Source organism: Apium graveolens, unplaced genomic scaffold (assembly GCF_009905375.1).
Source record: "Apium graveolens cultivar Ventura unplaced genomic scaffold, ASM990537v1 ctg6593, whole genome shotgun sequence".
NCBI classification, from domain to species: domain Eukaryota; kingdom Viridiplantae; phylum Streptophyta; class Magnoliopsida; order Apiales; family Apiaceae; genus Apium; species Apium graveolens.
This window is the reverse complement of record NW_027419617.1, coordinates 13,321-41,245: the sequence shown is the minus strand read 5'-3', so window position 1 is coordinate 41,245 and position 27,925 is coordinate 13,321. Positions and strand designations below refer to the sequence as shown.

General features: G+C 36.1%; 4 protein-coding genes across 4 annotated transcripts; 1 reads left to right on the top strand and 3 right to left on the bottom strand.

Moving 5' to 3' along the window:
* Positions 1–808: 808 nt before the first annotated feature.
* Positions 809–1,742, bottom strand: LOC141703371 (uncharacterized). Its single transcript, XM_074506901.1, has 2 exons — positions 1,452–1,742; positions 809–1,351 (listed from the first exon to the last, which is right to left on the bottom strand). Exons 1-2 carry the CDS (start codon positions 1,740–1,742, stop codon positions 809–811), a joined length of 834 nt encoding a protein of 277 aa, XP_074363002.1.
* A 2,017-nt stretch (positions 1,743–3,759) lies between these two features.
* Positions 3,760–4,285, top strand: LOC141703370 (uncharacterized). The gene is made up of 2 exons (XM_074506900.1): positions 3,760–4,126; positions 4,221–4,285. Exons 1-2 carry the CDS (start codon positions 3,760–3,762, stop codon positions 4,283–4,285), a joined length of 432 nt encoding a protein of 143 aa, XP_074363001.1.
* Positions 4,286–20,918: 16,633 nt separating this feature from the next.
* LOC141703372 (protein NRT1/ PTR FAMILY 2.11-like) lies at positions 20,919–23,496 on the bottom strand. Its single transcript, XM_074506902.1, has 4 exons — positions 23,148–23,496; positions 22,797–23,014; positions 22,115–22,674; positions 20,919–21,943 (listed from the first exon to the last, which is right to left on the bottom strand). Exons 1-4 carry the CDS (start codon positions 23,251–23,253, stop codon positions 21,031–21,033), a joined length of 1,797 nt encoding a protein of 598 aa, XP_074363003.1. The 5' UTR covers positions 23,254–23,496; the 3' UTR covers positions 20,919–21,030.
* Positions 23,497–24,818: 1,322 nt separating this feature from the next.
* Positions 24,819–27,556, bottom strand: LOC141703373 (protein NRT1/ PTR FAMILY 2.11-like). Its single transcript, XM_074506903.1, has 4 exons — positions 27,282–27,556; positions 26,868–27,085; positions 26,202–26,761; positions 24,819–26,024 (listed from the first exon to the last, which is right to left on the bottom strand). The coding sequence occupies exons 1-4, from the start codon at positions 27,367–27,369 to the stop codon at positions 25,124–25,126; spliced, it is 1,767 nt and encodes a 588-aa protein (XP_074363004.1). The 5' UTR covers positions 27,370–27,556; the 3' UTR covers positions 24,819–25,123.
* Between the last annotated feature and the right edge of the window lie 369 nt (positions 27,557–27,925).

Sequence of the window (27,925 nt, the reverse complement as noted above, 5' to 3'; positions counted from 1 at the left end):
TTCATTTACTCTGGCCAGAGATTCCTGAACTAGCATAAGTGGATCAGCCTTGAACATTCGCTTCCTTCACTGGAAGGGATAGATCCTTTATTGATCATACACTATCTTCGTGTACAAATTCCTATACCCAGTAGAGCCCTAATAATTGTCCCTGGAGACTAAGAACTAAACTAAAGCATAGTTCAGTGTACACAAGATGACTATGATGACCTCAAGTCTAAGGATACTTGTACAACTATCACTATGTGAACAACTACTGACACGTGAGTGAACTCCATCAGTTGTTCAACTGGGCGAGTCATGTTCAGTGAACTTATTCTATAATAAGCACCTACATACTAGCTATAGTGTCACCACACAAATGTCTATGAGAACAGACATTCTTCATAATGAAGCAAGCATAGTATGTACCGATCTATGTGGATTATTCATTACCAGTTAGTAATCCTATGATCAGGAACTATTTAAGTTTAGAGTTATCATCTTTTAGGTCTCACTATTATGATCTCATCATAATCCATAAAAAGCTTTACTCTAAACTATGGTATATCTTATTTAAACACTTAAATAGATAAAGCCCGTAATAAAAACAAAACAAGTCTTTTATTAATATCAATGAAATCAAAGCAGATTACACAGGAAGTTATTCCTAAATTCTAATACATGATTGGACTTAGGACATATTCCTTTCAGCAACCTCGTGACCTTTTACTTCAGTTACTGCCTCAATATTGTTGCTGACATTATAGACATGAGATTGTTTAGACTGAATCTTAGGCCTTGGCTTTGGTTTACCATGAAGTCTATGTCATGGAGGATAACCATGAACACAAAAATATTTGTCTCTAGTATGCCCAGACATCTGACAGAAATCATAAATTATGGAGTTCTCAATCACAGCTTTCTTGTTACCATTTGGCCTTCCTGATTTGTTAGAATAAGATCCTGAATTTCCACCCTGATTATTATGATTCTTAACAAATAAAGCCACAAAGTCAATAATAGAAGTGTTAACTCCCAATTCCCTTTGATTCTTCTCCTGCATTAACAAGCTGTATGCAACACTAAGATTTGGAACTGGAGTCATTAACAACAGATGACCTCTTATAGCAGTATATTGTTCACCTAGTCCCATGAGAAATTGAGATAACTTTGTGCTTTTGCTAAAATTATCCAGTTTAGCATTCACATTACAAGAAAACTTACCACAATCACAATGAGGAATAGATGAGAGTGCTTCCAATTCATTATGAAGAGATCTAAACTTGGTGAAATAGGCAGATATTGATAAATTTCCCTGACTCAAATATGATAATTCCTTTATCAAATTGAACAGTTTCGGTACATTTGTCTGAGAAAATCTAATAGCAAAATCATCCCAAATAACAACATTCATATACATCACAATGATGAATTTCAGAGGAGACTATGTTTAAGATCCAGGATATCACAATATCATTGCAACGAGTCCAATGTAATAGCAGAATATCATTATTAACAGGTTTAGTATAAGATCCATCAACAAAACCTAATTTCAACTTTGAGGAAAGTGCAATTTTCATTGATCTAAACCATTGATTGTAGTCTGATTCAGTCAAAGTGATAGTGATTAGGATTAAACCTGGATGATCAGATGGATGTAAGAAGTATGGATGATTAGTATCAATGATGAGAGGAGCATTTCCTGATGCATTTCCTATATTTCTTATTGCAGCACTCAGATATGACGGAGAAGACACCATTGATGATAGAGATTAACTTCAATTTCACCTTGATTTTTCAAAAAAAGAACCGATCCAACTATTTATAAGTATTTGATAACACATAGATGGGTATAATACTGCGGAATAGTATGTATCACAGAGATCTATGGCTCTGATACCATGTCAACTTCATTAATGGAGCTTACTTGAGTTGTTACCAAACATTCTATATTGAAGAAGAAGAATATATATTGTGTATCTCACGGAAGAAGTCAGAATGAATTATACTACATATAATGTCTTATATATATATATTGTTACATTCCCTCTATATCTAATATATGTAACTAACTTTTAATCTGAACTGAGCTGGCAATCTGTGAGCTGTCATTTTTGTCTTGTTGTGAGCTAAGCCTCAAATCTTATTTACCTCTTTATTTACATCAGATTTGCACCATGAAAGAAGATATTGAGGCGAATCCAAGGGTTTTGTAACGACCAAAATAAGTGTCGGAGAGGAAAGCTGCTATGATGGTAGCAAACTTACAAGTTTCTTGGAAGATATTGTTGAGATTTGTTGCAGTGATGGTTTTCATGTGAAAGACGGAAGTGAGATACACTAGGAGGTTAGATGAAGTCCCAAATGGCCCCAGCTTCTCAAATGTCTCATTTCCTGCAAATCAAATTAAAAAAAATAGACTGATAAATCCAGTGCAACTGCAGTAGAAATTTTTATAAGGTATCAACTAAATTACATAAACTAAAGTTGTTAGAGTGTCTGTTATTGTTCCCTACGATATAAGGCATGGCCTTAATTAATCTCGGAGAGTTGTCCTTGTTCTTGATTGTACAAGTTAGAGAACTATGTGTCTGTTGATCATGTTTGTTCTTGAAATGAATATACATTAAGAGATTTTCATACCAGCACTGGTCCTGCACGGTTCCACCATCACGAAATAAAACTCACATTTTTAATCTAGCCATTTTAAGACATTTTTTTGCAAGAATGACAGAGGAAACAATGAATCTACTAGTATTTAACATATAAGTTGGGAAACATATGACTTGTGAGTAAAAATATATTGTATCTGTTTGACTGGGAAAGTTAAATTAAATAAAATTCTTCATTTGCCGATTTTTTCTAAACCATTACATATTAGGACAGGGACTTTGTATGTATGTTCAATCTTAGAGCATTGCCAATGGTGCGTTAAATTTGGTGCTAAATCTATATTATTACACCAAAAATAAAATTCATCAATCCAGTTACATGCTACCCATTGTGTTAAAATTGCATAATACTATAGTTGTGCTACATCTAGAACAAAATTATAGAGGGGGCTATATCTGTTATCTCATCAAAAAGTGAAAAAAGAGAGGAAAACAGATAATAGAGGTTTTTGAAAGTGTTGGGTACTTGAAAGTTAAAATTTGAAACAAAGATTTAGAACGATGAAAACGGAGACATTGTACTGTTTTAGCACCAAAAACCATTTTTTGGTACTAAAGTATAATAATAACTCCATTTATTTTAGCACAACCATTTGATTTGCTCGTATGTTCATGTGTTACAATGTTCTCTCACTCAAAACCCATTTTTAGGACCGAAGAGTGAATCACCAGGATCCGAGCAATGAGCAACTCAGACAAGCTCTTCCAGCACATTAAGGTGCTTGGAAGACCTGTATCATGCACCCATGCTTACGTTTATGCCTTTGTGTTAATGAATTGGACGGTCCCCTGATGTGGAGTATTTTTCTTAAAGGATATCTTGGTCATTTTATAATATTCTATTAGTAAGATAGATTCGATCAATGTGCATGTATAGGAGTTTGTTAGAGCTAAGCGAGTGATGTAAAAAAAAGGTTCAGATCCATTTTATGTCAGATAACAAAAATTTCCTTTCCATGATTCTTAAGAGTTTATACATGCTTCATCAGTCAATATGGTATCAGAGCTGCGTGTATAGACTTTAAATACAGTTTTCGTTATTGTTTTAGTTTCATTATCATTCCTTCATCGTCTTCGTTTGCGATTGAAGCTTCACATCACAACAATGGCAACAACGGGAGGTCGTTTCACCTTCACAGATCTACAAAATCCTTTGTTTCTACATCCATCGGATGGACCTCTATCAATTAGTGTTCCAAAACTTCAAGGCTCTTCAGATTATCGATCCTGGAAGTGTTCACTTGAGATTCAACTTTCATCGAAACGTAAGCTCGGTTTTGTTCATGGAAATGTTACTCGTAGTCCAGATGATGCTACTAATGCAATTCAGTGGGATACGTGCAACAATCTGGTAATTTCATGGATTCATAATAATGTTTCTGATTCTATTCACAAATCTATTCTATATGTTGAATCTGCAAGTGAAATTTGGAAGCAATTGGAGAAACGATTTTCGTTTACTAATGGATCTCGTAAGTATAAGTTGAACAGACATTTATTTGCCTTGAAACAAAATAAATCCTCTATAGCTTATTTTTTTTACGTCTATGAGTGAAATTTGGGAAGAGATTGATAGTTTAACTGTGTTACCTACTCTAACTGTCATCACACCTGAAATTACTGCTTTTTGACTGCTATTGATGCTTTAAAAGAAGAGTCTAGGCTATTTCAGTTCTTAAATGGTTTGAATGATGTGTATATTCCATTGCGGAGTCAATTATTGATGCGGTAACCTCTTCCAAGTGTGGAGATGGCCTGCTCTGTGATTCAACAAGAAGAATCACAGAAGGATGTATTGAAAATCAGTAAATTGAATGTTGATTATGATATGTCAGCAATGTATAGTCAAGGCAATGTGCAGAAATCTCAGTTTGAGTGCACGGTTTGTCATGGCAAAGGACACATTGCAGATATGTGTTGGACTGTAATCAATTATCCAAAATGGCATTTGAAGAGTAAGACTAAGCCACAATGTGGTGTCTCTACTCAGAATTGGTCCACAAATCGTTCTGGTTCAACTAAAATGAGTAATAATGCTCAGGTGATGAATATTGGTGTTTTGCATCTGCAGAATGGTCATCAATTTGCCAACTGGTGAAATTGCTGCAATCACTTATATTGGTGTTTTGCATCTGCAGAATGGTCTTCTTTTGAAAGATCTTTTATATGTTCTAACTTTCAAGCACAATTTGATTTCAGTCCACAAGCTCTCTCAGGACAATGCTTGTCATGTGCAATTTTCTCTTGCTGTGTGTGAAATTTTAAGGAATCAGGATAATATTGTAGTGGCTACAGGACACTTGGATCATGGTTTATATTACTTGGATGATGCACAAGATGTTCCAGTAGTTGTTGACTGCACAACTCCTGCAACTATTGCACTCTCTGTGTTTACAGATTCTTCATTCCAGTTATGGCATAATAGGTTGGGACATGCCTCATTGTCAACTATGAATCACAATCCTGAGTTGTCCAAATTTGCTAAGGATGGAAATCAGGTCTGTATTACTTGTCCACTTTCAAAGTTTACCAAATTGCCATTTGATTTAAGCACAAGTCATGCAAGTTCTCCTTTTGAACTTGTGCATATGGACACATGGGGTCTTTATCGAGTTTGCACTCGAGGTAAATTTCGGTATTTCTTGACATTAGTAGATGATTTTTCACGAATTTCTTGGGTATATCTTATAGAGCATAAGTCAAATTTTCTAGACGTTTTTAAGATGTTTGTTCACTATGTGCAAAACCATTTCAAGACGTCAATTCGTACTATTCGATCCGACAATGCTTTGGAGTTAGAAGATGTTTGGTGCAAACAGTTTTATGCTAAATATGGTATTGTCCATCAAACTTCTTGTCCATATCGACCACAACAAAACTTTAGAGTGGAGCGTAAACACATGCAGATTTTGGAAATTGCACGTGCCTTAAAATTTTAATCTGGTCTTGTTGTTGATTTTTGGGGTGACTTTGTGCTTACTGCTGTTTATATAATAAACAGGTTTCCTACTGCAACTCTGGAGTTTCAAACTCCCTATTTTACTTTGCATAAAACTCCAATTGACTATGGGTATATGAAAGCTTTTGGCTGTCTCGTTTTTGCTTCTAATCCTAAGCCTGATAATGATAAACTGTTAGAAAAAGGAGTAGCTTGTGTTTTTTTTGGTTATGCTCCTTTTCAGAAGGGTTACAAACTGATGAATAGTGTCACTAAACAGACATTTGTTACCAGAGATGCAAGGTTTTATGAGGGCATATTTCCCTTTAATTCTAACTTTACAAAGCCATATATTCAGCCTTTACCAGTCGATGTTCCTCATGTTCAGCCTGGGTATGTTGATTGTGATGATTTTCTTGTGGAATCTATTGTTCCAGTTGATCTTGACACATCATCTCATGTTGACACATCTCACCAGTCTAATCCTCCTGACATCAATCTGCGAAGGTCTACTATGTAATATCCGAGAAAATTATGTGAATATTATATGTTAAATAAATAAATATTGTGTGTTTTATAAATTTAAAGTAATTATTGCCATGATATGAGATGTTATAACTGTTATTTGTGTTTTCGTGCGGGCCAGTAAATTTTTCGATTAATTAATATATGTTTAAACTGCAATTATATGAATTTATCTGCAACCGGGACGCGTATTTATTAGCGTCTTTACTAAGACCTCCGTTTTATTTCATTTTACGCGTGTTTCAATACCTTTTATGTGTTATCGGGTTTTCTGGTAATTTAAGGATCGTTCCTGTTTTTCAAAAAAATCAACGGACCGGGACCCCACCGGGACGTCAAAACCCCACAAAATCAAAGTTTTTATTTTTATAAAATTATTCGTATTTCAAATACCCTTTATTATTGTATTTTTGAATTATTCGCAATTTTCGGGGAATTTTGACATTAATTTTGTATTTTATCGTTTTTAAAATTATTCCCCGTAATTATTATTTTGGGGCCCTAATTATTATAATTAGGGGATAAAAACACCCTTAAATTATTTTGGGGTATTAAAATTCCTGTATATATAAAGAGCAGAATTGTTTTATTTTATTTTACTTTATTTTCAGAAATTACTAAAAATAAAACCAAAACTCAGAAAATAGAAAATGGGGGTTAGGGTTTGTTCATAATCGATTTGGATTGATTCAACGCTGATTCTACAATCATTGGTGGCAATCTTTAGACCAAATCGAAGCTTATATCGAGTAGTTTCTCAATCCATCATTAGAGTTCACATAGGGTAAATGAATCGAACTTTTCGATTTCGTTTATAATCGATTATGTTGGGGTTTTGATTTCTGAGGTTTGTAGATTAAATTGAATGTTAGAACCGTGTTTATTAGGTTAAACCGAATAGTTTTATATGAACTCCGTGAATTCTCGAGTTAATTCGTAAGAGGTCGACTTTAGTATTATATTTGGATTTTCTTTTTATTTTTCCGGCTAAATCGATGATGGGTTGTTGTTAAGATTCATTGTATATATTTGTAAATAATCTGGGCTTTATATTGAGGTAAAGATCGATGGTTTTCATCGAATTTATCTGTTAATCGGAATTTGCCGACGAGTTGCCGGAGTTCTTTGTTTACTTGATCGGTTTCTGGGTTGTGGTGGTGACATTTGATTGTTTGAATCGTTATTGCTTTGCTGTGTTGTTGTAATTGAATTCAGGACTGCTTTGGACTGAAACCGCTGTGAATCGAGTCCGTTTCTGGGAAATTAAAGTTGCCGGATTATTTTTCGTCAACTAGAATCTGGTAATCCCCAGAAACAGGTGAGGATTCCGGCCGTGTTCTTATAAACCCGTTAGGGTTCTTGCCGACCCGGCTATGACCCGGTCTCTTGACCCGAGTACAATCTGTTTTCCCAAACTGCAAATCAAAAAAAATATGTTTTGTGTTTTCTTTTATAATTTATTTAAAAATCCTTTTCTTATTTTTAAAAATTATTTATTTTATATGTAAAAATCATTTACTAATTATTTTTAATTCTAAAAATTATTTTCTCAATTATTTTAAATTCCTAAAATTATTTTCTTTAATTATTTTCAAAAATACAATTTGATTTAATTATTTATAATTTATTTTAGTTAATTATTTATTAATTTAATTAATTGATTAAAAATAAATTAATCAATTAATTTTATTTATAAATAGTTAAATAAATGTAAATTATTTATAATTAATTCAAATAATTTCTAAAAAATTATTTTTAGGTTTTTAAAAATTACATTTTGGTATTTAAAAATCAATTAATATTATTATTAATTGATTTATTTCCATTTATTTCTTGTTTTATTCATAATAATTAAACCGTTCGTCCGTTTAATACGAAACGAACGCGTACAGACTCACAAAAATGTTACGCTTCCAATAAAAATACTTTTGAGTCCTAATTTCTTTTGTATTGCAATGTCATTTGATTTGTGTATCAGTTTAAGTCGGTATTTGATTGGTAAATGCTAATGTTGACCTGATTTTCATTCTAAACGCACTAAGACATATCTTTTAATGATCTGACTTATGTGTTACATGAAATATGTGATTACGTGTATATGAATACCATGATTACATGCTAGGTGATATGTATGCTATCTGTTTATAGATTTAAAATGCCATGCGTATTCATAAATGATCAGGTAGATGTCAAGACGTATAGTTACGTCAATTGAGTTTGGTTCTATCAATTAAGATAGTCCTTTTGTTTATAGAATCAAGTAGCAAGGAGTGTGGTCAAGTGGTAGACGGAGATAGTAGCCGGCAGCTATAAGCAGAGTTATGGTAAGAGATTATCGAGCATACCAGGCAAGTACCCTAACTTCACTTATCATTCAAGTGACGTTTACTTCGAATTATATTATGCAATTATTTATGTCATCCCTTATCATTCAAGTGATATCGACTCTGAATTTATTCGTTCAATTTCTCTACTATTCTAAGTTCAGAATAGAAAAATATTTTTACATTTCGCTATAACTTACTCTATACAGTGAAGCTTTGAATTAAAATTAGCGAATAACTAATTATTCTTGTTATTTTGCCATTAGTTGTTGAGAAAACTCCGGACCATGAGAAATGGGGAGTTATGTGGTTAAGGATGTCATTTGATTCGACTCCTTTGACGGAAAATTATTTTTATGGATTGGATGGTTGCGTAAGAGGCCGTGGCGGCGGTCCAGCGTGAGCTATGTGTAATACAAGATATAACACCTTGCTAGGCCGATATGTGCCTTGGGTACCTTTTGTTTAGTTGGATATGCTTCAGCATACCGGTGTTGCTCCGCGGCTGATCACTGGCGACAACACACCGTCGTTCGAGGATTCCAATCCCAAAACAAAATATATTGCAAATGTTGTCTATTATCATATATATATATATATATATACCAGTTTTTGATACTGTTCAGGTATTGTGGTTTGGTTTTGTTCATCAGATATACTGTTGTTGTTGTTCCAAATCATAAGCTATTTACTGCTTGTTGAGCATTTCTTTTGTTCATACTTGTTTCATATCCTGATTCTTTCAGCTAAACCGGAGCGGGCTTGAGTTCCAGGTTTGATTAGAGGTCAAGTGCTTGTAGATAGTTTGGTGTGTTTTCAGGTAGGCAGTTTGGGACGCTTGAATAGTATAAAGGTTTGTAATAAAGTTTGAATAAGTTGTAAAACTAATTAGACTTATGGTTTGTAATAACAGTTGGTTTATATTAGTTCCTGTTTCATACTATAACTTGTGATCGATCTAGTGCAGGTAAAGGGGTCATATTTATTATATTATTCCGCTGTGATTATTTTATTATAATTTAGTGGCAAGTGACCCCCAAATCTAGACCTCGGGTTTGGAGGGCGTCACAGGTTGGTATCAGAGCTACAGGTTATGGTCACTGAGACAGGCTTAGGATTGTCATAGGTGAGTCATAGGAAGATCACATAAGATAGGCGCGCGTAGTTTAGCTTTTGTAGGATTAAATTTAGGTTCTTGGGCTGGGTTATAGTTAAGTTGTTTAGGTTTCCTGTTTTGCGTTTAGCCTTAGGCCTTTGTGTCACTGCCCTGCTATTTTGTTGGTTTAGTTGAGATTTCAGGTAAGGATTTAAAAGGTTTGGATAATTCTGAGTAAATTTTCTTTGTGTTATTATTCTCGAGATAATATGCAGGATTATGTGATAATCATGTCGCTTATGTTAATATGGTAGCAAGTTTATGATGTTTTGAGAAGAGATAATGTTTGGGAATTTTGATATGCTAAGGAATTGCTACATATTTGACACAATACTTGACAGATTATTATATATGTTGCTTGTTTTCTTACCAGAATAATGGGACCGAAGAGAAGGAATAATTAAGGAGAGGATCGTACCGAGAGCCGTACGGATCCAGCAATTGTCCAGATGTTGGGACTGATGCAGCAGCAGATGTTACATCTTACGCAGCAGCAACAACAGCAACAACAGCAACAACAGCAACAGCAGCAACAACAGCAACAACAGCAACAACAGCAACAGCAGCAAGCAGCAGCACCACCTGCAGTGACTTTCAAGCAGTTCCAAGCAGTAAAGCCACCTGAGATCAAGGGAAGTGCTGATCCCGTGGAAGCCAATGCATGGCTCAAGGAGATGGAAAAGGCTTTTGAATTAGTCGGAGCAGGAACTGAACAGAAGACCAAATTTGTGAGCTACTTTCTGAAGGGTGAGGCAAACTATTGGTGGGAATCCACACGAGCATTGGAAGGAGGTGCGTTTATCACTTGGGAGAGATTTACTGAGCTGTTCCTGGAGAAATATTTCCCGAGGTATATGAAGAATCAAATGGAGATCCAGTTCTTGAACCTGACCCAGGGAGATCTTACTGTCCCTGAGTACGAAGCTAAGTTTACTGAGTTAGCGAGGTTCGTGCCAGACCAGGTTGACACAGATGAAAAGAAAGCAAGAAGGTTTGAACAGGGATTGAGATTTTGGATTCAGAATAGGGTGGCCATGTTTGAATTGACTTCATATGTGGCAGTGGTTCAGAAAGCAATGGTGATTGAAAGTAAAAGTGACATGTATCAGAAAGGGAAGGATGGGAAGAAAAGGAAAATAGAAACCTCATGAGGAGGCCAGCAACAAGGTAACTTTCAGGGCCGTTTTAATGAAAGGCCAGAGTTTCAAGATAATAAGAGTGTGGGATTTAAGAAACCACAACCAGGGAATGGGAACCATTTCCAGAATTCAAATCAGCAGAGGCTCAATCGTCCACCAATACCAGAATGTAAATTTTGTGGTAGAAGGCATTTTAGGATTTGTAAGGATAATATGTTGTGTTACAAGTGCAATCAGAAGGGACACTATGCTAATGAGTGTCGAAGTCAGACTATAGCTCAGAAATCTGGGACAGTGTGCTTTAAATGTAGAAAGATGGGGTATATTGCCAGGGACTGCCAGAAAAGTGAACCAGCAGTTAATGTGCCAAGGAATGAAGGACCACCAGCAAAGGACCAGCCCAAGGCCAGGACATTCAATATGACTATGAAGGATACCGTTCAGAGTTCAGACGTGGTTGCAGGTACACTTCCAGTCAACTCTGTAGATGCTAAATTTTTATTTGATTCTGGAGCTACAAGGTCATTTATTTCTCAAGATTTTGTCGATAAACTGCATTGCGAAGTTAAATTGTTAGAACAAGCATTAATGATAGAGTTAGCTAATAAGAATCAAGTTTCCGTCGACCGAGTGTGCCCGAGGTGTGATATTGAGATAGGGGGGCATCATTTCTATGCCAACTTGATACCTTTTAAGTTGGGAGAATTTGACGTTATTTTAGGAATGGATTGGTTGTCCGAAAATAATGCTCAGATTGATTATAAGAATAGGAAAGTGAGACTTCAGATATTGGGTAGTAAGAAGATGGTGGTATTACGAGGAAATAGGCAAGAGAAGAAGTTCTTAACGATAGCTCAAGTGAAGAAGTTATTGTGTCAGAATTGCGAAGCGTATTTGGCCCATGTGATAGACACCAGCAAGGAAGTTCCAGCACTAGAAGCGATTCCAGTTGTCAACGAATTTCCAGTTGTTTTTCCAGACGATCTACTAGGATTACCTCCCGATAGAGAAATTGAGTTTGCAATTGATCTAGCACCCGGAACAGAACCAGTTTCTAAAGCTCCGTACCGGATGATACCAGTGGAGATGAAAGAATTGGCAACTCAACTGCAAGATCTTTTGGAGAAAGGAGTTATGAGACCCAGTGTATCCCCGTGGGGCGCACCAGTACTGTTTGTTAAGAAGAAGGACGGGAGTATGCGACTGTATATTGACTATCGAGAACTAAATAAGCTGACCATTAAGAACAAGTACTCGTTGCCGAGGATCGATGATTTGTTTGACCAATTAAGAGGCGCTGTATGGTTTTCTAAAATTGATTAAAGATCCGGATATCATCAACTGAAGATTAAGTCTGAAGATATTCTGAAGACCGCATTCAGAACTAGATATGGGCATTATGAGTTTCTAGTGAGGGCATTTGGATTAACCAACGCACCAGCAGCTTTCATGGATCTGATGATTCGAGTATTCAAGAAATATTTGGATAAATTCGTGATCGTGTTCATAGACGACATCTTGATCTATTCTAAAACAGAAAAGGAGCACGCAGAGCATTTGAGGATAGTTTTGGAGATACTGCGACAGGAGAAATTGTACGCAAAGTTTTCCAAGTGTGAATTTTGGTTAAAAGAAGTACGATTTCTTGGGCACGTGATTAGCAATAAAGGAGTGGAAGTGGATCCAGCAAAGATTGAAGCCATAATCAACTGGGAGAGGCCAAAGACATCAACGGAAGTACGAAGTTTCATGAGATTAGCAGGTTACTATAGAAGATTCGTACAAGATTTTGCAAAGATAGCTACGCCGTTGACAAAGCTCACCAGGAAGAATCAGAAATTTGAATGGGATGAGAAATGTGAAGAAAGTTACCAAGAATTAAAGAATCGATTAGTATCTTCACCAGTACTAGTCTTTCCAGATGAACAAGGAAATTTTGTGATTTACAGTGATGCTTCATACAAAGGATTGGGATGTGTTTTGATGCAGCATGACAAGGTGATAGCCTACACTTCAAGATAGTTGAAGCCACATGAAGAGAAGTATCCAACTCATGATCTTGAATTAGTAGCTATAGTATTTGCATTGAAGATCTGGAGGCATTATCTTTATGGGGAAAAGTGCGAGACCTACACGGACCACAAGAGTTTAAAGTATATCTTTACCCAGAAGGAATTGAATATGAGACAACGAAGATGGCTAGAACTAATCAAGGACTACGACTGTACTATCAACTATCATCCACGAAAAGCAAATGTGGTGGCCGACGCGCTGAGCAGAAAAGAAAGGCTGAACATGATAACTTCATCTGAGGAATTGATCAAGGAATTTGAGAAGCTGGAAATAGAGGTCAGTATCCCAAGTATGTCTACAGAAGTATTGTGTGCAATGTCTTTTCAACCAGAACTATTAGAGAAAATAAGAAGATGTCAGGAAGAAGTAATGAGCAATGAACGAGACAGTTTGACAGGAGAAGAGATAGGAAGTCAAAAGGATGATAAAGGAATATTAAGATTTTCTTCAAGAATATGGATACCCAACGTAGCCGAGCTGAAAAATGAAATTCTTCGAGACGCTCACAACTATAGATATTCAATTCATCCCGGGAGTACCAAGATGTACAGGGATTTAAGAGAAAACTTTTGGTGGCCAAACATGAAGAAGAAAATTGCAGAATGGGTAAGTAAGTGTTACACTTGCCAGCGAGTCAAAACGGAACATCAAAGGCCCAGTAGACTGATACAGCCATTGGACATTCCAGAATGGAAGTGGGAACATATTGCGCTGGATTTCGTAGTTGGATTACCGAGGACCAGGGCAAATCATGATGCTATTTGGGTTATTATTGACAGATTGACAAAGTCAACGCATTTTCTTCCTATCAACGAGAGATTTTCAATGGATAAATTGGTATGGTTATATCTTAAGGAAATTGTGACCCGATATGGAGTTCCAGTATCCATAGTTTCAGACAGAGATCCTCGATTTAATTCAAGATTTTGGAGAAGTTTTCAAGATTATCTCGGAATGAAGCTGAACATGAGTACCGCGTATCATCCGCAGACAGACGGTCAAAGTGAAAGGACGATACAGACTATAGAAGATATGTTAAGGGTTTGTGCACTAGATTTTGAAGGAAGTTGGGACGAACATTTGCTATTGGTTGAATTATCCTACAACAATAGTTATCATGCCAGCATTGGAATGCCGCCTTACGAAGCTTTGTACGGGAGGAGATGCAGGTCTCCAATATGTTGGGATGAGGTTGGTGAGAGAAAGATTTTGGGTCCAGAATTGATCCAGTAGACAAAGGAGAAAATAGAACTTATTCGGAAAAGATTAATGGCAGCTCAAGATCGTCAACGCAGATATGTTGATCCTATCAGAAAAGATATGGAATTTGAAGTTGGTGAAGCAGTGCTATTAAAGGTTTCGCCTTGGAAAGGTTTATCAAGATTTGGAAAGAAAGGAAAGCTGAGTCCGCGTTATGTTGGCCCTTTTGAGATTTTGAGGCGTGTGGGAAAGGTTGCTTACGAGTTAGCGTTACCACCTCACATGCAGCATATCCACAACGTGTTCCATGTGTCAATGTTGAAGCGTTATTTGTCTGATTCCAACCATGTGATAGAATATGAGCCAATCGAGATTCAGCCAGATTTATCTTTTGTAGAGCAACCACTGCAAATTTTAGATAGGAACGAAAGAATGCTTAGGAATAAGTCTGTGTCGTTAGTACGAGTCTTGTGGAGGAATCCCAAGGTTGAAGAGTCGACTTGGGAATTGGAAAGCGAAATGCGATCCAAGTATCCTCACTTATTTTCCTAGGCTGATTCTGAGGACATAATCCTGTTAAGGGGGGAAGGATGTAATATCCGGGAAAATTATGTGAATATTATATGTTAAATAAATAAATATTGCGTGTTTTATAAATTTAAAGTAATTATTGCCATGATATGAGAAGTTATAACTGTTATCTGTGTTTTCGTGCGGGCCAGAAAATTTTTCGATTAATTAATATATGTTTAAACTGCAATTATATTAATTTATCTACAACCTGGACGCGTATTTATTAGCGTCTTTATTAAGACCTCCATTTTATTTCATTTTACGCGTGTTTCAATAACTTTTATGTGTTATCGGGTTTTTCTGGTAATTTAAGGATCGTTCCTGTTTTTCAAAAAAATCAACGGACCGGGACCCCACCGGGACGTCAAACCCCACAAAATCAATGTTTTTATTTTTATAAAATTATTCGTATTTCAAATACCCTTTATTATTGCATTTTTGAATTATTCGCAATATTCGGGGAATTTTGACATTAATTTTGTATTTTATTGTTTTTAAATTATTCCCCGTAATTATTATTTTGGGGCCCTAATTATTATAATTAGGGGATAAAAACACCCTTAAATTATTTTGGGGTATTAAAATTCCTGTATATATAAACAGCGGAATTGTTTTATTTTATTTTACTTTATTTTCAGAAATTACTAAAAATAAAACAAAAACTCAGAAAATAGAAAATGGGGGTTAGGGTTTGTTCATAATCGATTTGGATCGATTCAACGCTGATTCTACAATCGTTGGTGGCAATCTTTAGACCAAATCGAAGCTTATATCGAGTATTTTCTCAATCCATCATCAAAGTTCACATAGGGTAAATGAATCGAACTTTTCGATTTCGTTTATAATCGATTATGTTGGGGTTTTGATTTCTGAGGTTTGTTGATTAAATTGAATGTTAGAACCGTGTTTATCAGGTTAAACCTAATAGTTTTATATGAACTCCGTGAATTCTCGAGTTCAATTCGTAAGAGGTCGACTTTAGTATTATTTTTGGATTTTCTTTTTATTTTTCCGGCTAAATCGATGATGGGTTGTTGTTAAGATTCATTGTATATATTTGTAAATAATCTGGGCTTTATATTGAGGTAAAGATCGATGGTTTTCATCGAATTTATCTGTTAATCGGAATTTGCCGACGAGTTGCCGGAGTTCTTTGTTTACTTGATCGGTTTTGGGTTGTGGTGGTGACATATGATTGTTTGAATCCTTATTGCTTTGTTGTGTTGTTGTAATTGAATTCAGGACTGCTTTGGACTGAAACCGCTGTGAATCGAGTCCGTTTCTGGGAAATTAAAGTTCCCGGATTATTTTCAGTCAACCGGAATCTGGTAATCCCCAGAAACCGGTGAGGATTCCGGCCGTGTTCTTATAAACCCGTTAGGGTTCTTGCCGACCCGGCTATGACCCGGTCTCTTGACCCGGGTTCAATCTGTTTTCCCAAACTGCAAATCAAAAAAATATGTTTATGTGTTTTCTTTTATAATTTATTTTAAAAATCATTTTTATTTTTAAAAATCATTTATTTTATATGTAAAAATCATTTACTTATTATTTTTAATTCTAAAAATTATTTTCTGCATTATTTTGAATTCCTAAAATTATTTTCTTTAGTTATTTTCAAAAATACAATTTGATTTAATTATTTATAATTTATTTTATTTAATTGTTTATGAACTTAATTAACTGATTAAAAATCAATTAATCAATTAATTTTATTTATAAATAGTTAAATAAATGTAAATTATTTATAATTAATTCAAATAATTTCTAGAAATTATTTTTAGGTTTTTAAAAATTACATTTTGGTATTTAAAAATCAATTAATATTATTATTAATTGATTTATTTCCATTTATTTCTGGTTTTATTCATAATAATTAAACCGTTCGTCCGTTTAATACGAAACGAACGCGTACAGACTCAGAAAAATGTTACGCTTCCAATAAAAATACTTTTGAGTCCTAATTTCTTTTGTATTGCAATGTCATTTGATTTGTGTATGAGTTTAAGTCGGTATTTGATCGGTAAATGCTAATATTGACCTTATTTTCATTCGGAACGCACTAAGACATATCTTTTAATGATCTGACTTATGTGTTACATGAAATATGTGATTACGTGTTATATGAATACCATGATTACATGCTAGGTGATATGCATGCTATCTATTTATAGATTTAAAATGTCATGTTTATTTATAAACGTTCGGGTAGATGTCAAGACGTATAGTTACGTCGATTGAGTTTGGTTCTATCAATTAAGATAGTCCTTTTGTTTATAGAATCAAGTAGAAAGGAGTGCGGTCAAGTGGTAGACAGAGATAGTAGCCGGCAGCTATAAGCAGAGTTATAGTAAGAGATTATCGAGCATACCAGGAAAATACCCTAACTTCACTTATCGTTCAAGTGACGTTTACTTCGAATTATATTATGTAATTATTTATGTCATCCCTTATCATTCAAGTGATATCGACTCTGAATTTATTCGTTCAATTTCTCTACTATTCTAAGTTCATAATATAAAAATATCATTACATTTCTCTATAACTTACTTTATACAGTGAAACTTTGAATTAAGATTAGCGAATAACTAATTATTCTGGTTGTTTCGCCATTAGATGTTGATAAAACTCTGGACCATGAGAAATGGGGAGTTATGTGGTTAAGGATGTCATTTGATTCGACTCCTTTGACGTAAAATTGTTTTTATGGGTTGGATGGTTGCGTAAGAGGCCGTGGTGGCGGTCCAGCGTGAGCTATGTGTTATACAGGATATAACACCTTGCTAGGCCGATATGTGCCTTGGGTACCTTTTGTTTAGTTGGATATGCTTCGGCATACCGGTGTTGCTCCGCGGCTGATCACCGGCGACAACACACCGTCGTTCGAGGATTCCAATCCCAAAACAAAATATATTACAAATGTTGTCTATTATCAAATAGATATATCAGTTTTTGATACTGTTCAGGTATTGTGGCTTGGTTTTGTTCATCAGATATGCTGTTGTTGTTGTTCCAAATCATAAGCTATTTACTGCTTGCTGAGCATTTCTTTCGCTCATACTTATTTCATATCCTGATTCTTTCAGCTAAACCGGAGCGGGCTTGAGTTCCAGGTTTGATTAGAGGTCAAGTGCTTGTAGGTAGTTTGGTGTATTTTCAGGTAGGCAGTTTGGGACGCTTGAATAGTATAAAGGTTTGTAATAAAGTTTGAATAAGTTGTAAAACTAATTAGACTTATGGTTTGTAATAACAGTTGGTTTGTATTAGTTCCTGTTTCATACTATAACATGTGATCGATCCAGTGCAGGTAAAGGGGTCATATTTATTATATTATTTCACTGTAATTATTTTATTATAATTTAGTGGCAAGTGACCCCCAAATATAGACCCCGGGTTTGGAGGGCGTCACATACTAGAATTTCTAAGCCACCCTCCTATTTGAAAAACTACAAAAGCTTAAATGCTTCTCAAATTTCTCCAGTTATATCACATGTGGTTCCCATAGATTTTTCTTGTTTCTTGGCATCATTAACTACATGTGTGGATCCTGTTCATTTTTCTCAGGCCGTGCAATTTTCTCACGGGATTACAGCCATGAATGTTGAATTAGAGGCCTTGGAAAGAAATGGTACCTGGGATATAGTTCCCCTTCCAGCTCATAAAAAGGCTATTGGAAGCAAGTGGTTGTTCAAGACTAAGTACAAATATGATGGTACTATTGAGAGGTATAAAAGCAGGTTGGTTGTTCTTGGATGCAAACAACAACTTGGTGTGGATTATCTGGAAACTTTTGCTCCTATTACGAAGCTTTTTACTGTGAGAAATTTATTAGCTTTGGCTGCAGTGTATCAATGGAGTGTGGTGCAAATGGATGTCACCAATGCTTTTTTGCATGGTGATCTCCATGAAGAGGTATATATGACTCTTCCTCAAGGATATACACATTATGATTGTCGAATTTCTAGTCAATCTGCTACTCATAATCCTAAAACTAATCTCGTCTGCAAGCTTAAAAAGATCATGTATGGCTTGAAACAGGCTCCCAGGATGTGGTTCTGCAAACTCTCGGACACTTTGTTATATGATGATTATGTTCAATCAAAAAGTGATCCAAGTCTCTTTACTAAAACTACTACCTCTTCTATTACGTTGATCCTCATTTATGTGGATGATTTACTACTTGATGGTGATTCTGCTACTGTCATTTCAGAGCTCAACTACTACCTCTTCTATTACTTTGATCCTCATTTATGTGGCTGCAGTGTATCAATGGAGTGTGGTGCAAATATATGTCACCAATGCTTTTTTGCATGGTGATCTCCATGAAGAGGCATATACGACTCTTCCATTATAGTTGTCGAATTTCTAGTCAATCTGCTACTCATAATCCTAAAACAAATCTCGTCTGCAAGCTTAAAAAGATCATGTATGGCTTGAAACAGGCTCCCAGGATGTGGTTCTGCAAACTCTCAGACACTTTGTTATGTGATGATTATGTTCAATCAAAAAGTGATTCAAGTCTCTTGACTAAAACTACTACCTCTTCTATTACTTTGATCCTCATTTATGTGGATGATTTACTACTTGCTGGTGTTTCAGCTACTGCCATTTCAGAGCTCAAAACTATGTTATCACAAGCCTTTCATATGAAAGATCTAGGTAATATTAGTTATTTTCTTGGAATTGAAATACATAAAAATGCTTCTGGTTTTTTCATCTCTCAGAAGAAATATTTGTTGGATCTTATTCGTGAATTTCGCATGGATCATGCTACACCTTTGAAGATTCCTCTTGACAGTCATCTGAAATTAACACCTCAAACAGGTGATATCTTGTCTAATCCTCAGCCTTTTCAGCGTCTATTAGGAAAGCTTATTTACCTTACTGTGACTCGACCAGACATCACGTTTGCAATCCATATTCTAAGTCAGTTTATGCATCAGCCTACAACTGCTCATATGCAAGCTACCAAACAACTTATCCGGTACTTGCTTGGCACCTCTGATCAAGGTTTGTTGCTTACTTCCTCATCTGCTGTTCAGCTCCAGGATTGGGCTAGTTTCCCAACCACTCGTAATCTACCACTGGGTACTGTATTTTGCTTGGAGACCCTCCTATTTCCTGGAAATAAGAAATAATTTGTGGTTTCTCGGTCCACAGCAGAGGCGGAGTATCGTGCTATGGCCATGACTATTTGTGAGGTGACTTGGCTTCGTGCCTTACTTCTAGATATGGGGTTACTCAATTGCCTCCAACTGTGCTCCATTGTGACAACCAGGCTGCTATCTCAATTGCTGCTAATCCCATATTTCATGAACGGACGAAACACATCGAGGTGGATTGTCAATTTATTCGGGATAAGCTAAAGTCTGGTTCTATGTGCACTCAACGTGTTCCATCTCATGCTCAATTGGCAGATATTTTAACTAAAGTGTTACCAGTCAAGCCTTACACAAGCTTGGTGCCTCTGGATCTTCTATGGCATCTCCCTCGGCTTAGCTTGCGGGGAATGATGTGGAGTATTTTGCTTAAAGGATATCTTGGTCATTTTATAATATTCTGTTAGTAAGATAGAGAGTTTATACATGCTTCATCAGTCCATAAAATCCAATCTTAGTACATTGAATTGCCAAACAAGGTAAAGATGAATTTGGCAACAAAATGAACAGTCGTCTACCAAAATTTTCAACATAAGACTATGATTTATAGGGAAACAACAAAAACTGGATTCATCTGTCCATCTCTTTGAGAAATCCTACTGGTGTAGCAAGTTTATTCTGGATTTCTGGTACATCTGTACATGATAATTGGTAAGTGCACTTTGACCACCAAGATCAGTAGATCTATCATCATATTCATCTGGAATTTCAGTGTATCTATGCACAAGAACGATGTACTGGTTAAGTCTGGTTACTTGACCAAATCACATTTGATCGCAGTAGACAAATATTTTGGTACACAAAGTTAAACAAGACTGCTCATGATCAAGAACGTGTAATTATTGAAATGTCCAAGTTCACATTGAATTGTCTGTTAGCTAATTGTCATGATTAACACCTTGAGTCCATGATTGCTAGTGAATGTTTTCGATATATGATCCAATCAAGACCCTCCACAAAATCCTCAACGTTTTGGGAGAGCTCGACTTCAAACCTCTTAACAATATATAGTCAAAAATTTCAAAGCAAGTGAGGGATTATATCATTAGTTGTTCAAGTACTGCATTATAATTGTATACTGGCTATAAACAGCAGAATTACTTGTGGATCTTTTATTTTCTAACTCTTATCTCCTACAAGATATTTAAGAAACTAGATTAAAAGGGGGGATGTGAAATTACATGTAACGGGTGCCTTGGGCTTTGTTGATTGTAAAAGAACAAAAAACATGCATGTGTTTAACAGTGTGCATGCAGACTCTTCTTTGGATATAATATTTCAGTAATGCATCAAACAAGAGGCTCTTCTGATTTTAATTCTTGCAATGCAACTTCAGGGCCAGAGGTGGTGTCTTTGCTTGCTGTTTTATACTTGTACCACTTGCCACACATTATGAAGTAAGCCAAATTCAAAGCTTCCAAAGTCACAATAATGTAGTAAAAATAATCTAATCTTCCTTCATTAAGATCTTCTGCTAACCACCCCTTTTCTCCATTACCTTCTGTCAATCTCTGAACCATTGTTTGCATAAAACTACTCAAGTAACTCGATGCAGCAGATGCACAGAAGAGACATGATGTAGCTATACTCTTCATGTTCTCAGGGCTTTGCTTGTAAAAAAGCTCGTTTTGTCCTATCATAAAAAATCCTTCGGAAAGTCCTGCTACAATTAATTGTGGTATGAACCAAAAGGCAGACATTGAAGAAATTTCCCCTTTTCTTGGTTCAATTCCTAATGTCGGTCTAGTCAGAGCCCATGTTCTTCTTTTGGATTCGATTAAGGCTGATACAAATAGACTTAGGCTAGATAAAACGATTCCAATGCCCATTCTTTGAAGCACAGTGATACCACCTTCTTTTCCAGTTAATTTTCTGAGCAAAGGAACAATGACTCTGTCATAAATAGGGATCCAGATAGTGAGTGTTACCATGGTAAATACAATATATGTTGCTGCTGGAATCCTGAATGTACTGCTTTTGATGAGGCGTCTATCGGATTGAAGAGCTTGAAAGACCAAATAGTTGTTTTGTTGGATAAATGCTACATGGTATACAAGGATGGCAAACCATATTGGAACCAATCTTAGCAAGCATTTCACTTCTTCCACTTGCTGGATAGTGCAAAGTCTCCATGGATCCACTGCTGATCCGTCCATCTTTAGATCGTCTTCTAGAGTTCTAATTGCTGCTTTGTCCAGAAACCTGGACGGTTAAGTTCAGTTTGTCAAGGAAAAGCATCAGCAATCAGAAAGTATCTAATACATGGTCTAATAGAATGAGTGTGAAAAGTAGTCATTTTAGACAACTGGAGGACATCAATACATGAATCAAGATAGTGATATTCAAAGGAGTTACTCATCTTTTGGTCTTTACCTGAATTGATCAGTGGATGATAACTTTAAGTTGGTAGATTTTTTTGGTACATAGTCAAAAAGCGAAAGCCATGGTTGCTCCGGTGACTTCAATCCCCTCTTCTTGATAGCAGCCGCAAAGACTTGCACCACGCCTAGCAAAGGACTACCTTGTGGCAATACTATGACATATATTTTGGTACCGATAAAGAAGAATACACATGAAAAGAACATAAGGAGGGTTGGAATTCCTAATCCGATAGACCAGCTAATATTGGACTGCACATACACTATGATCGTCAGGGACACCATTACTGCGAAAGTATAGGTAAAGTAGTACCAGTTAAAGAAACTATTGATGCCTTTTCTTCCAGAGTCGGTGTTGGGATTAAACTGATCTGCGCCAAAGGCTAAGTTACAGGGTCGTATGCCAGAACCTCCAACAACTAGAAGCGCAAAAGAGCTCAACAGAAAAGCCATTTGCCCTGTTGTTGGTCCTTGGCATATGCTTGTCACTTCTTTCCCACAGCTTGGTGGATGAAGCTTTGAAATTGCTGCTGTTAGAGTTAGTAAAAGCATGCCCTGCATGTTTGACATACTACTTTAGCTTTTTAATCCATATCATCAACTGATATATAACAAATCATTTCTTGTTACTGATTTACACTAAACAACATGAATTATTACTGAAGAAATATTTGTACCGTGAAAGAAGATATGGAGGCGAATCCAAGCGTTTTGTAACGACCAAAATAAGTGTCTGAGAGGAAAGCTCCTATGATGGTACCAAAATTACAAGTTCCCTGGAAAATATTGTTGAGATTTGTTGCAGTTATGGTCTTCATATGAAAGACAGAAGTGAGATACACTAGGAAGTTAGATGAAGTCCCAATTGTTCCCAGCTTCTCAAATGTCTCATTTCCTGCAAATCAAATTCAAAACAGAAAACAAAAACAAATTGTCAAATCCAGTGCAACTGAAGTAGAAATAAGATATAGTTGCAATTTCAAACAAAATTAAATAACATAAGCTTTTTGAGTGTCAGTATACGTTACCTACGATATAAGGCATGGCCTTAATTCCTCTGTAGTTAGGTTCGCTGTCCATAGTGTCTGTGTCATCTTTCTGCGATTTGGAGATTACTCTCGAGGTTTTGTCCATCTTCTTGCTTCTACAAGTTGGAGTACCCTGTGACTGTTTTATGCTTGAAACATATATCCTTCAAGAGGTTTGCATGTTAATTTATACTCATTCCAGCACTGCACTACCCAAGTCAGTTCAAAGATTAGTACCTCTGGTCCTCCACGGCTCTGTTATTACAAAAATAAAATTCAAAATACTCGCGTAGTCATATTTAAGACACTGTTTTCCAAAAATGAGGGAGGAAACAAGTAATCTACTAGTATATAACATGTAGATTGTGAAACATAAAGACTCGTGAGTAAGATTACATATTTCATCTTTGACTGGGAATGTTCAATTAAATAAAATTCTTCATTTACCGATCTCCCCCAACGTCTACGTGTTAGGAAAGGGACTTAGCATGCATTCTAGCGCTTATGTTTCCCTCACTCAACACCCGTTTTCAGATTTGAAGAGTGAACCACTAGGAGCCGAGCAATGAGCAATTCGGACCAGCTCTCTCAGCACGTTAAGGTGCTAGAAAGACCTGTATTACGCTTAAGTTTATGCCTAAGTGTTAATGATAACTACATGATCCTACTGGGGCCTTGCTCTAATACCTCAAGGTTTTAGATGAGCTGGTTACTCAACAGTTAATAAAATGGATGGTCCCTAAATCTAATCTTACTACATTGAGTTACTGACTAAGGTAAAGATAAATTTGGTAACAACCTTGAACAATTTGTCTACCAAGTGCATCAATCTGTGACTATGATCTATAGGAAAACAACAAACATTAGAAATCAAATATATACGGGTTCACACTAGACAGGTAAATTTGTCGCAACTCGCAACATTAGTATATAATAGCTACAGCCTACAGGCACCATAGGTCCATCTCTTTGACAAATACTGCTGGTGTAGATACGCACCCACACGTTTAGTCTGGTACACCAGTACATGACAAATCCTATTGAAATGTGGGGGCTAATTTGCCAAGTGCACTGTGACCACCAAGTAGATCAGTGAATCTATCAGCATCTGGAGTTTAAACAAGAATAATGGACTGCTAAATCTGGTTACTTAACCAAATCACATTTATATTTTGGTAGAAAAAGTTGAATAAGAGTGCACATGATAAAGATTATGTAATAATTGAAATGTCCAAGTTCACATTGAATTGGCTGTTAGCGAATTGTTATGATTGACACCTTGAGTCCATGATTGTGAGCAAATGTTATTGATATATAATCTGATCAAGGCCCTCCACAAAATCCTTGATATTTTAGGAGAGTGTTAACATGGCATGAGACTGTTAAGGTTTAGCTCGATTTTGAACCTTCTTGCTCCCAGTATCGTCAAAATGATCCAGTTATTAGTCGTTCTGGTACTGCCTAATAGTTGTAGAATGGCTAGCAACGGCACAGTTACTCAAGGAATTGCTATCTTTTGACTTCCAAATCTTATTTTTCGATCTTTCTCTTGGCCTCTTTGCATCACTCAGTCTAAATTTTATACAGTTTGTTAATTTTTCTGGTTGTAAACCAGTGTTTGATTATACTCCTAGATTAAGATATTACAAACGTAGTTAACCAACTTGAATATTCAGGGGTTAAATTGTCACGTTGCTCAAGTCGATGAGCAAGAATATCAAGAATATTAACAAAAAAGAAAAAGAAAACAAGACAAAATCTAGTACCCCGAGTATGTTGGATATTTTATGATCGAACTCCAGAATAATCACAGAGCTCTTTTTTTTTGATACAGAGGGGGGGGGGGGGGTGGGATGCGGAATGAAGCTGAGTTCATTTCAACATTGTGGATACGCTTTTACCACTAGGCTATCACCTTACGCTCAAGAGAACCTTATGCAGATTGTTCTATATTGTTGAAACTTTAGTTTAATTAGTCAAACAGCGGACTTATTAAGTTTCAAGTTCTCCATTGCAACTTCATGGCCATTGTTGTCAGCAGTTTCCTTGTACCTGTACCACTTGGCTACCACTAGAAAGTATCCTAAATTTAATAATTCTAAACCTGCAATGAAGTAGTAATAATTATCCAATCTTCCCTTGTTCAGATCTTCTGACAACCAATTTTCTCCAGCTGAATTTCTTGTAATTCTGTGGACAACTGTTATCAAGAAACTACTTACGTAACTTGATATGGCGGTGCCACAAGCAAAGAAAGATCCCCCAAAGCTTCTCATATTTTCTGGGAATTGTTTGTAGAAAAATTCTACTAGCCCAACAACTGTAAATGCCTCTGAAAGTCCTACAATTGCCAACTGAGGCACCAACCAGTAACCTGAAAAGGAAGATATTGCCCCTTTTCGTGCTAATCCCAGTGTTGGCTTTGTTAATGCAATGGTTCTCCTTTCTTTTTCCACCAGGCCTGATACTAGCATGGCAATTACAGAGATAACCAGGCCAATGCCAACTTTTTGGAGGATCGTAATACCTGTTTCTTTCTTTGTTATTTTTCGGAGAAATGGAACTATCAATCTGTCATAGATAGGTATCCAGATAGTGAGGCATAACATCTGAAATACTGTGTAGGATGCTGCTGGAATTTCAAAACTTCCAATGCCGGAACGTCTATCAGATTGAAGGGCTTGGAACACTCCATAGGTATGCTGTTGGACTATAGCAATATAGTAGATCATTCCTGCAACCCAGATGGGAAGTACTCTCACGATGCATTTAACTTCCTCCACCTTCTGCATACTGCAAAGCCTCCACGAATCCACTGCTGATCCATCAGAATTTAGCTCGTCTTCTTTTGTTATGAGTGCTGCTTTGTTAAGAAATCTGAGACCAACATAACATGGTATTAATTGTCAAGTTGCCAGGAAACTTAAATTGTTACAAGACACACTTTTTTCTGCTGCAGTAATAAGGTAGCAAATATATACAATAGAATTTTAGACAGTGTCACCAACAATTATAAGATAACTTCTTATGAAATAGATGGAGAGTAACTGGTACCCGAATTGTTCTGTAAAGGGAAGCTTTGAGTTGATCGAATTAGCAGGCATAAAAGTACACATGGAGAGCCAGGGTTGGCCAGGCAATTCCAGTTTTCGCTTCTTGATTGCTGCTACAACAACTTGAGCAACGCTCGTAAGAGGACTACCTTCAGGTTTAACTTTGACATAGATTCTCGTACCAATGAAGAAGAATGCACATGATAAAAACATAAGAAATGTTGGGATTCCTAAGCCTATTCCCCAGTTGACTTCTGATTGCACGTAGACAATGATTGTGATGGATACCATCATAGCAAAGGTGAAGGTAAAATAATACCAATTAAAGAAACTATTGATTCCTTTTCTTCCAGATTCTGTATTAGGATTGAACTGGTCCGCTCCAAAAGCTAAGTTACAAGGCCTTATACCACTAGCTCCAATTATTAATAGCACGAAACTACTGAACAGAAAAACAAGTTGCCATGCTGTTGGCCCGGAGCATATGCTACCAGCTTCTTTACCACATTCAGGCGGATGAAGTGTTGATACTGCAGCTGTTAATGTGAGCACAAGCATTCCCTGTCATGTCAAAAACATTATGAATAAATTTTAGCTGTTAGATGAACAATTCTCTGGGAAACCGCTGATATTATATCTTTAACAATGAGTAACTACGTTTATTTACCACGAAAGACGAAATGGAAGCGAAACCTAGTGTTTTATAGCGTCCAAAATAAGTGTCACACAAGAAAGCTCCGAACAGAGTACCAAAGTTGCAAGTGCCATTGAAAACATTAATGACATTAGTTGCTGTAATAGATTTCATGTTGAAGACAGTAGTGAGGTAAACTAACAGATTTGACGAGGTTCCGATTGTCCCTAGCTTTTCAAATGCTTCATTTCCTGCCAAAACAAACAAATATTCACCAAACTCTATAGTCTACAAATTTACACACATATTAAATGTTATAAAAATCTGTCAACTCGGACGAGTACTCCGAAATTCAGACGAGTAGCCGAATTTCAACTACACAACCGAGTAAAACCGATTTCCGATTTTTATAACTTGCACATGGTTTAGCAGGTGTTGAAGTTGTACCTATAACAAAGGGCATGGCTCTGACTCCTCTGTAATTTGGCTCTTCTTTGGTGGTAACAGCTTTCTCATTTTCATTCAATGTTGCCATTTTTTGCTTGATAGTTGTGTAGTTGTGGTTACAGTTTGAAAGATGTTATTGGGTTAATGCAAGTGCAAAACAGATGATAAGAGAGAGATGTGTATTTATAGATGAGAGGTCCAAAACGTATGAGTTCTTGTTCCTGGTTAGTGCAGACATGTATCATTCATCATGGTGGGACATGTAAATATAATTGCTCGCGGACTCCACCGTTTTGGAACTTGTTAGTGAAAAGCATACTACTGTAACAGAATGCACTATGCAGTGTTATCAACAGAAACTTTTCATTTCTTGTTCTCTGTCTACCAAGAATTCATGATATACTTTTCATTTCTTGTTCTCTGTCTACCAAAAATTCATGAAATTTTAAAATGTTTAATTGAAAAATAGAATTAACATTAGAGTTGAAATTCTATTTTATGCCCATAATATACTTTTTGATTTTAAATCATGGTAATGATTATCATCATTTTAGTTTTAGCAGTGAGCTTGTGATTAATAAAATTTTCTAGGTTTGCATGATAATCTCAAAACTTTATTCTCATAAAATTTTGTTCACATATTT

Coding starts and splice junctions, on each gene's coding strand:
- LOC141703371 (XM_074506901.1), bottom strand. CDS start 1,742: ATGGTGTCTTCTCCGTCATATCTGAGTGCTGCAATAAGAAATATAGGA. Junction 1,352..1,451: donor GGACTCGTTGCAATGATATT/GTGATATCCTGG, acceptor AGATTTTCTCAG/ACAAATGTACCGAAACTGTT.
- LOC141703370 (XM_074506900.1), top strand. CDS start 3,760: ATGGCAACAACGGGAGGTCGTTTCACCTTCACAGATCTACAAAATCCT. Junction 4,127..4,220: donor TTCGTTTACTAATGGATCTC/GTAAGTATAAGT, acceptor AAATTTGGGAAG/AGATTGATAGTTTAACTGTG.
- LOC141703372 (XM_074506902.1), bottom strand. CDS start 23,253: ATGGACAAAACCTCGAGAGTAATCTCCAAATCGCAGAAAGATGACACA. Junction 23,015..23,147: donor GGCCATGCCTTATATCGTAG/GTAACGTATACT, acceptor TTTGATTTGCAG/GAAATGAGACATTTGAGAAG. Junction 21,944..22,114: donor TCATCCACTGATCAATTCAG/GTAAAGACCAAA, acceptor TTAACCGTCCAG/GTTTCTGGACAAAGCAGCAA.
- LOC141703373 (XM_074506903.1), bottom strand. CDS start 27,369: ATGGCAACATTGAATGAAAATGAGAAAGCTGTTACCACCAAAGAAGAG. Junction 27,086..27,281: donor AGCCATGCCCTTTGTTATAG/GTACAACTTCAA, acceptor TTGTTTTGGCAG/GAAATGAAGCATTTGAAAAG. Junction 26,025..26,201: donor CCCTTTACAGAACAATTCGG/GTACCAGTTACT, acceptor TGTTGGTCTCAG/ATTTCTTAACAAAGCAGCAC.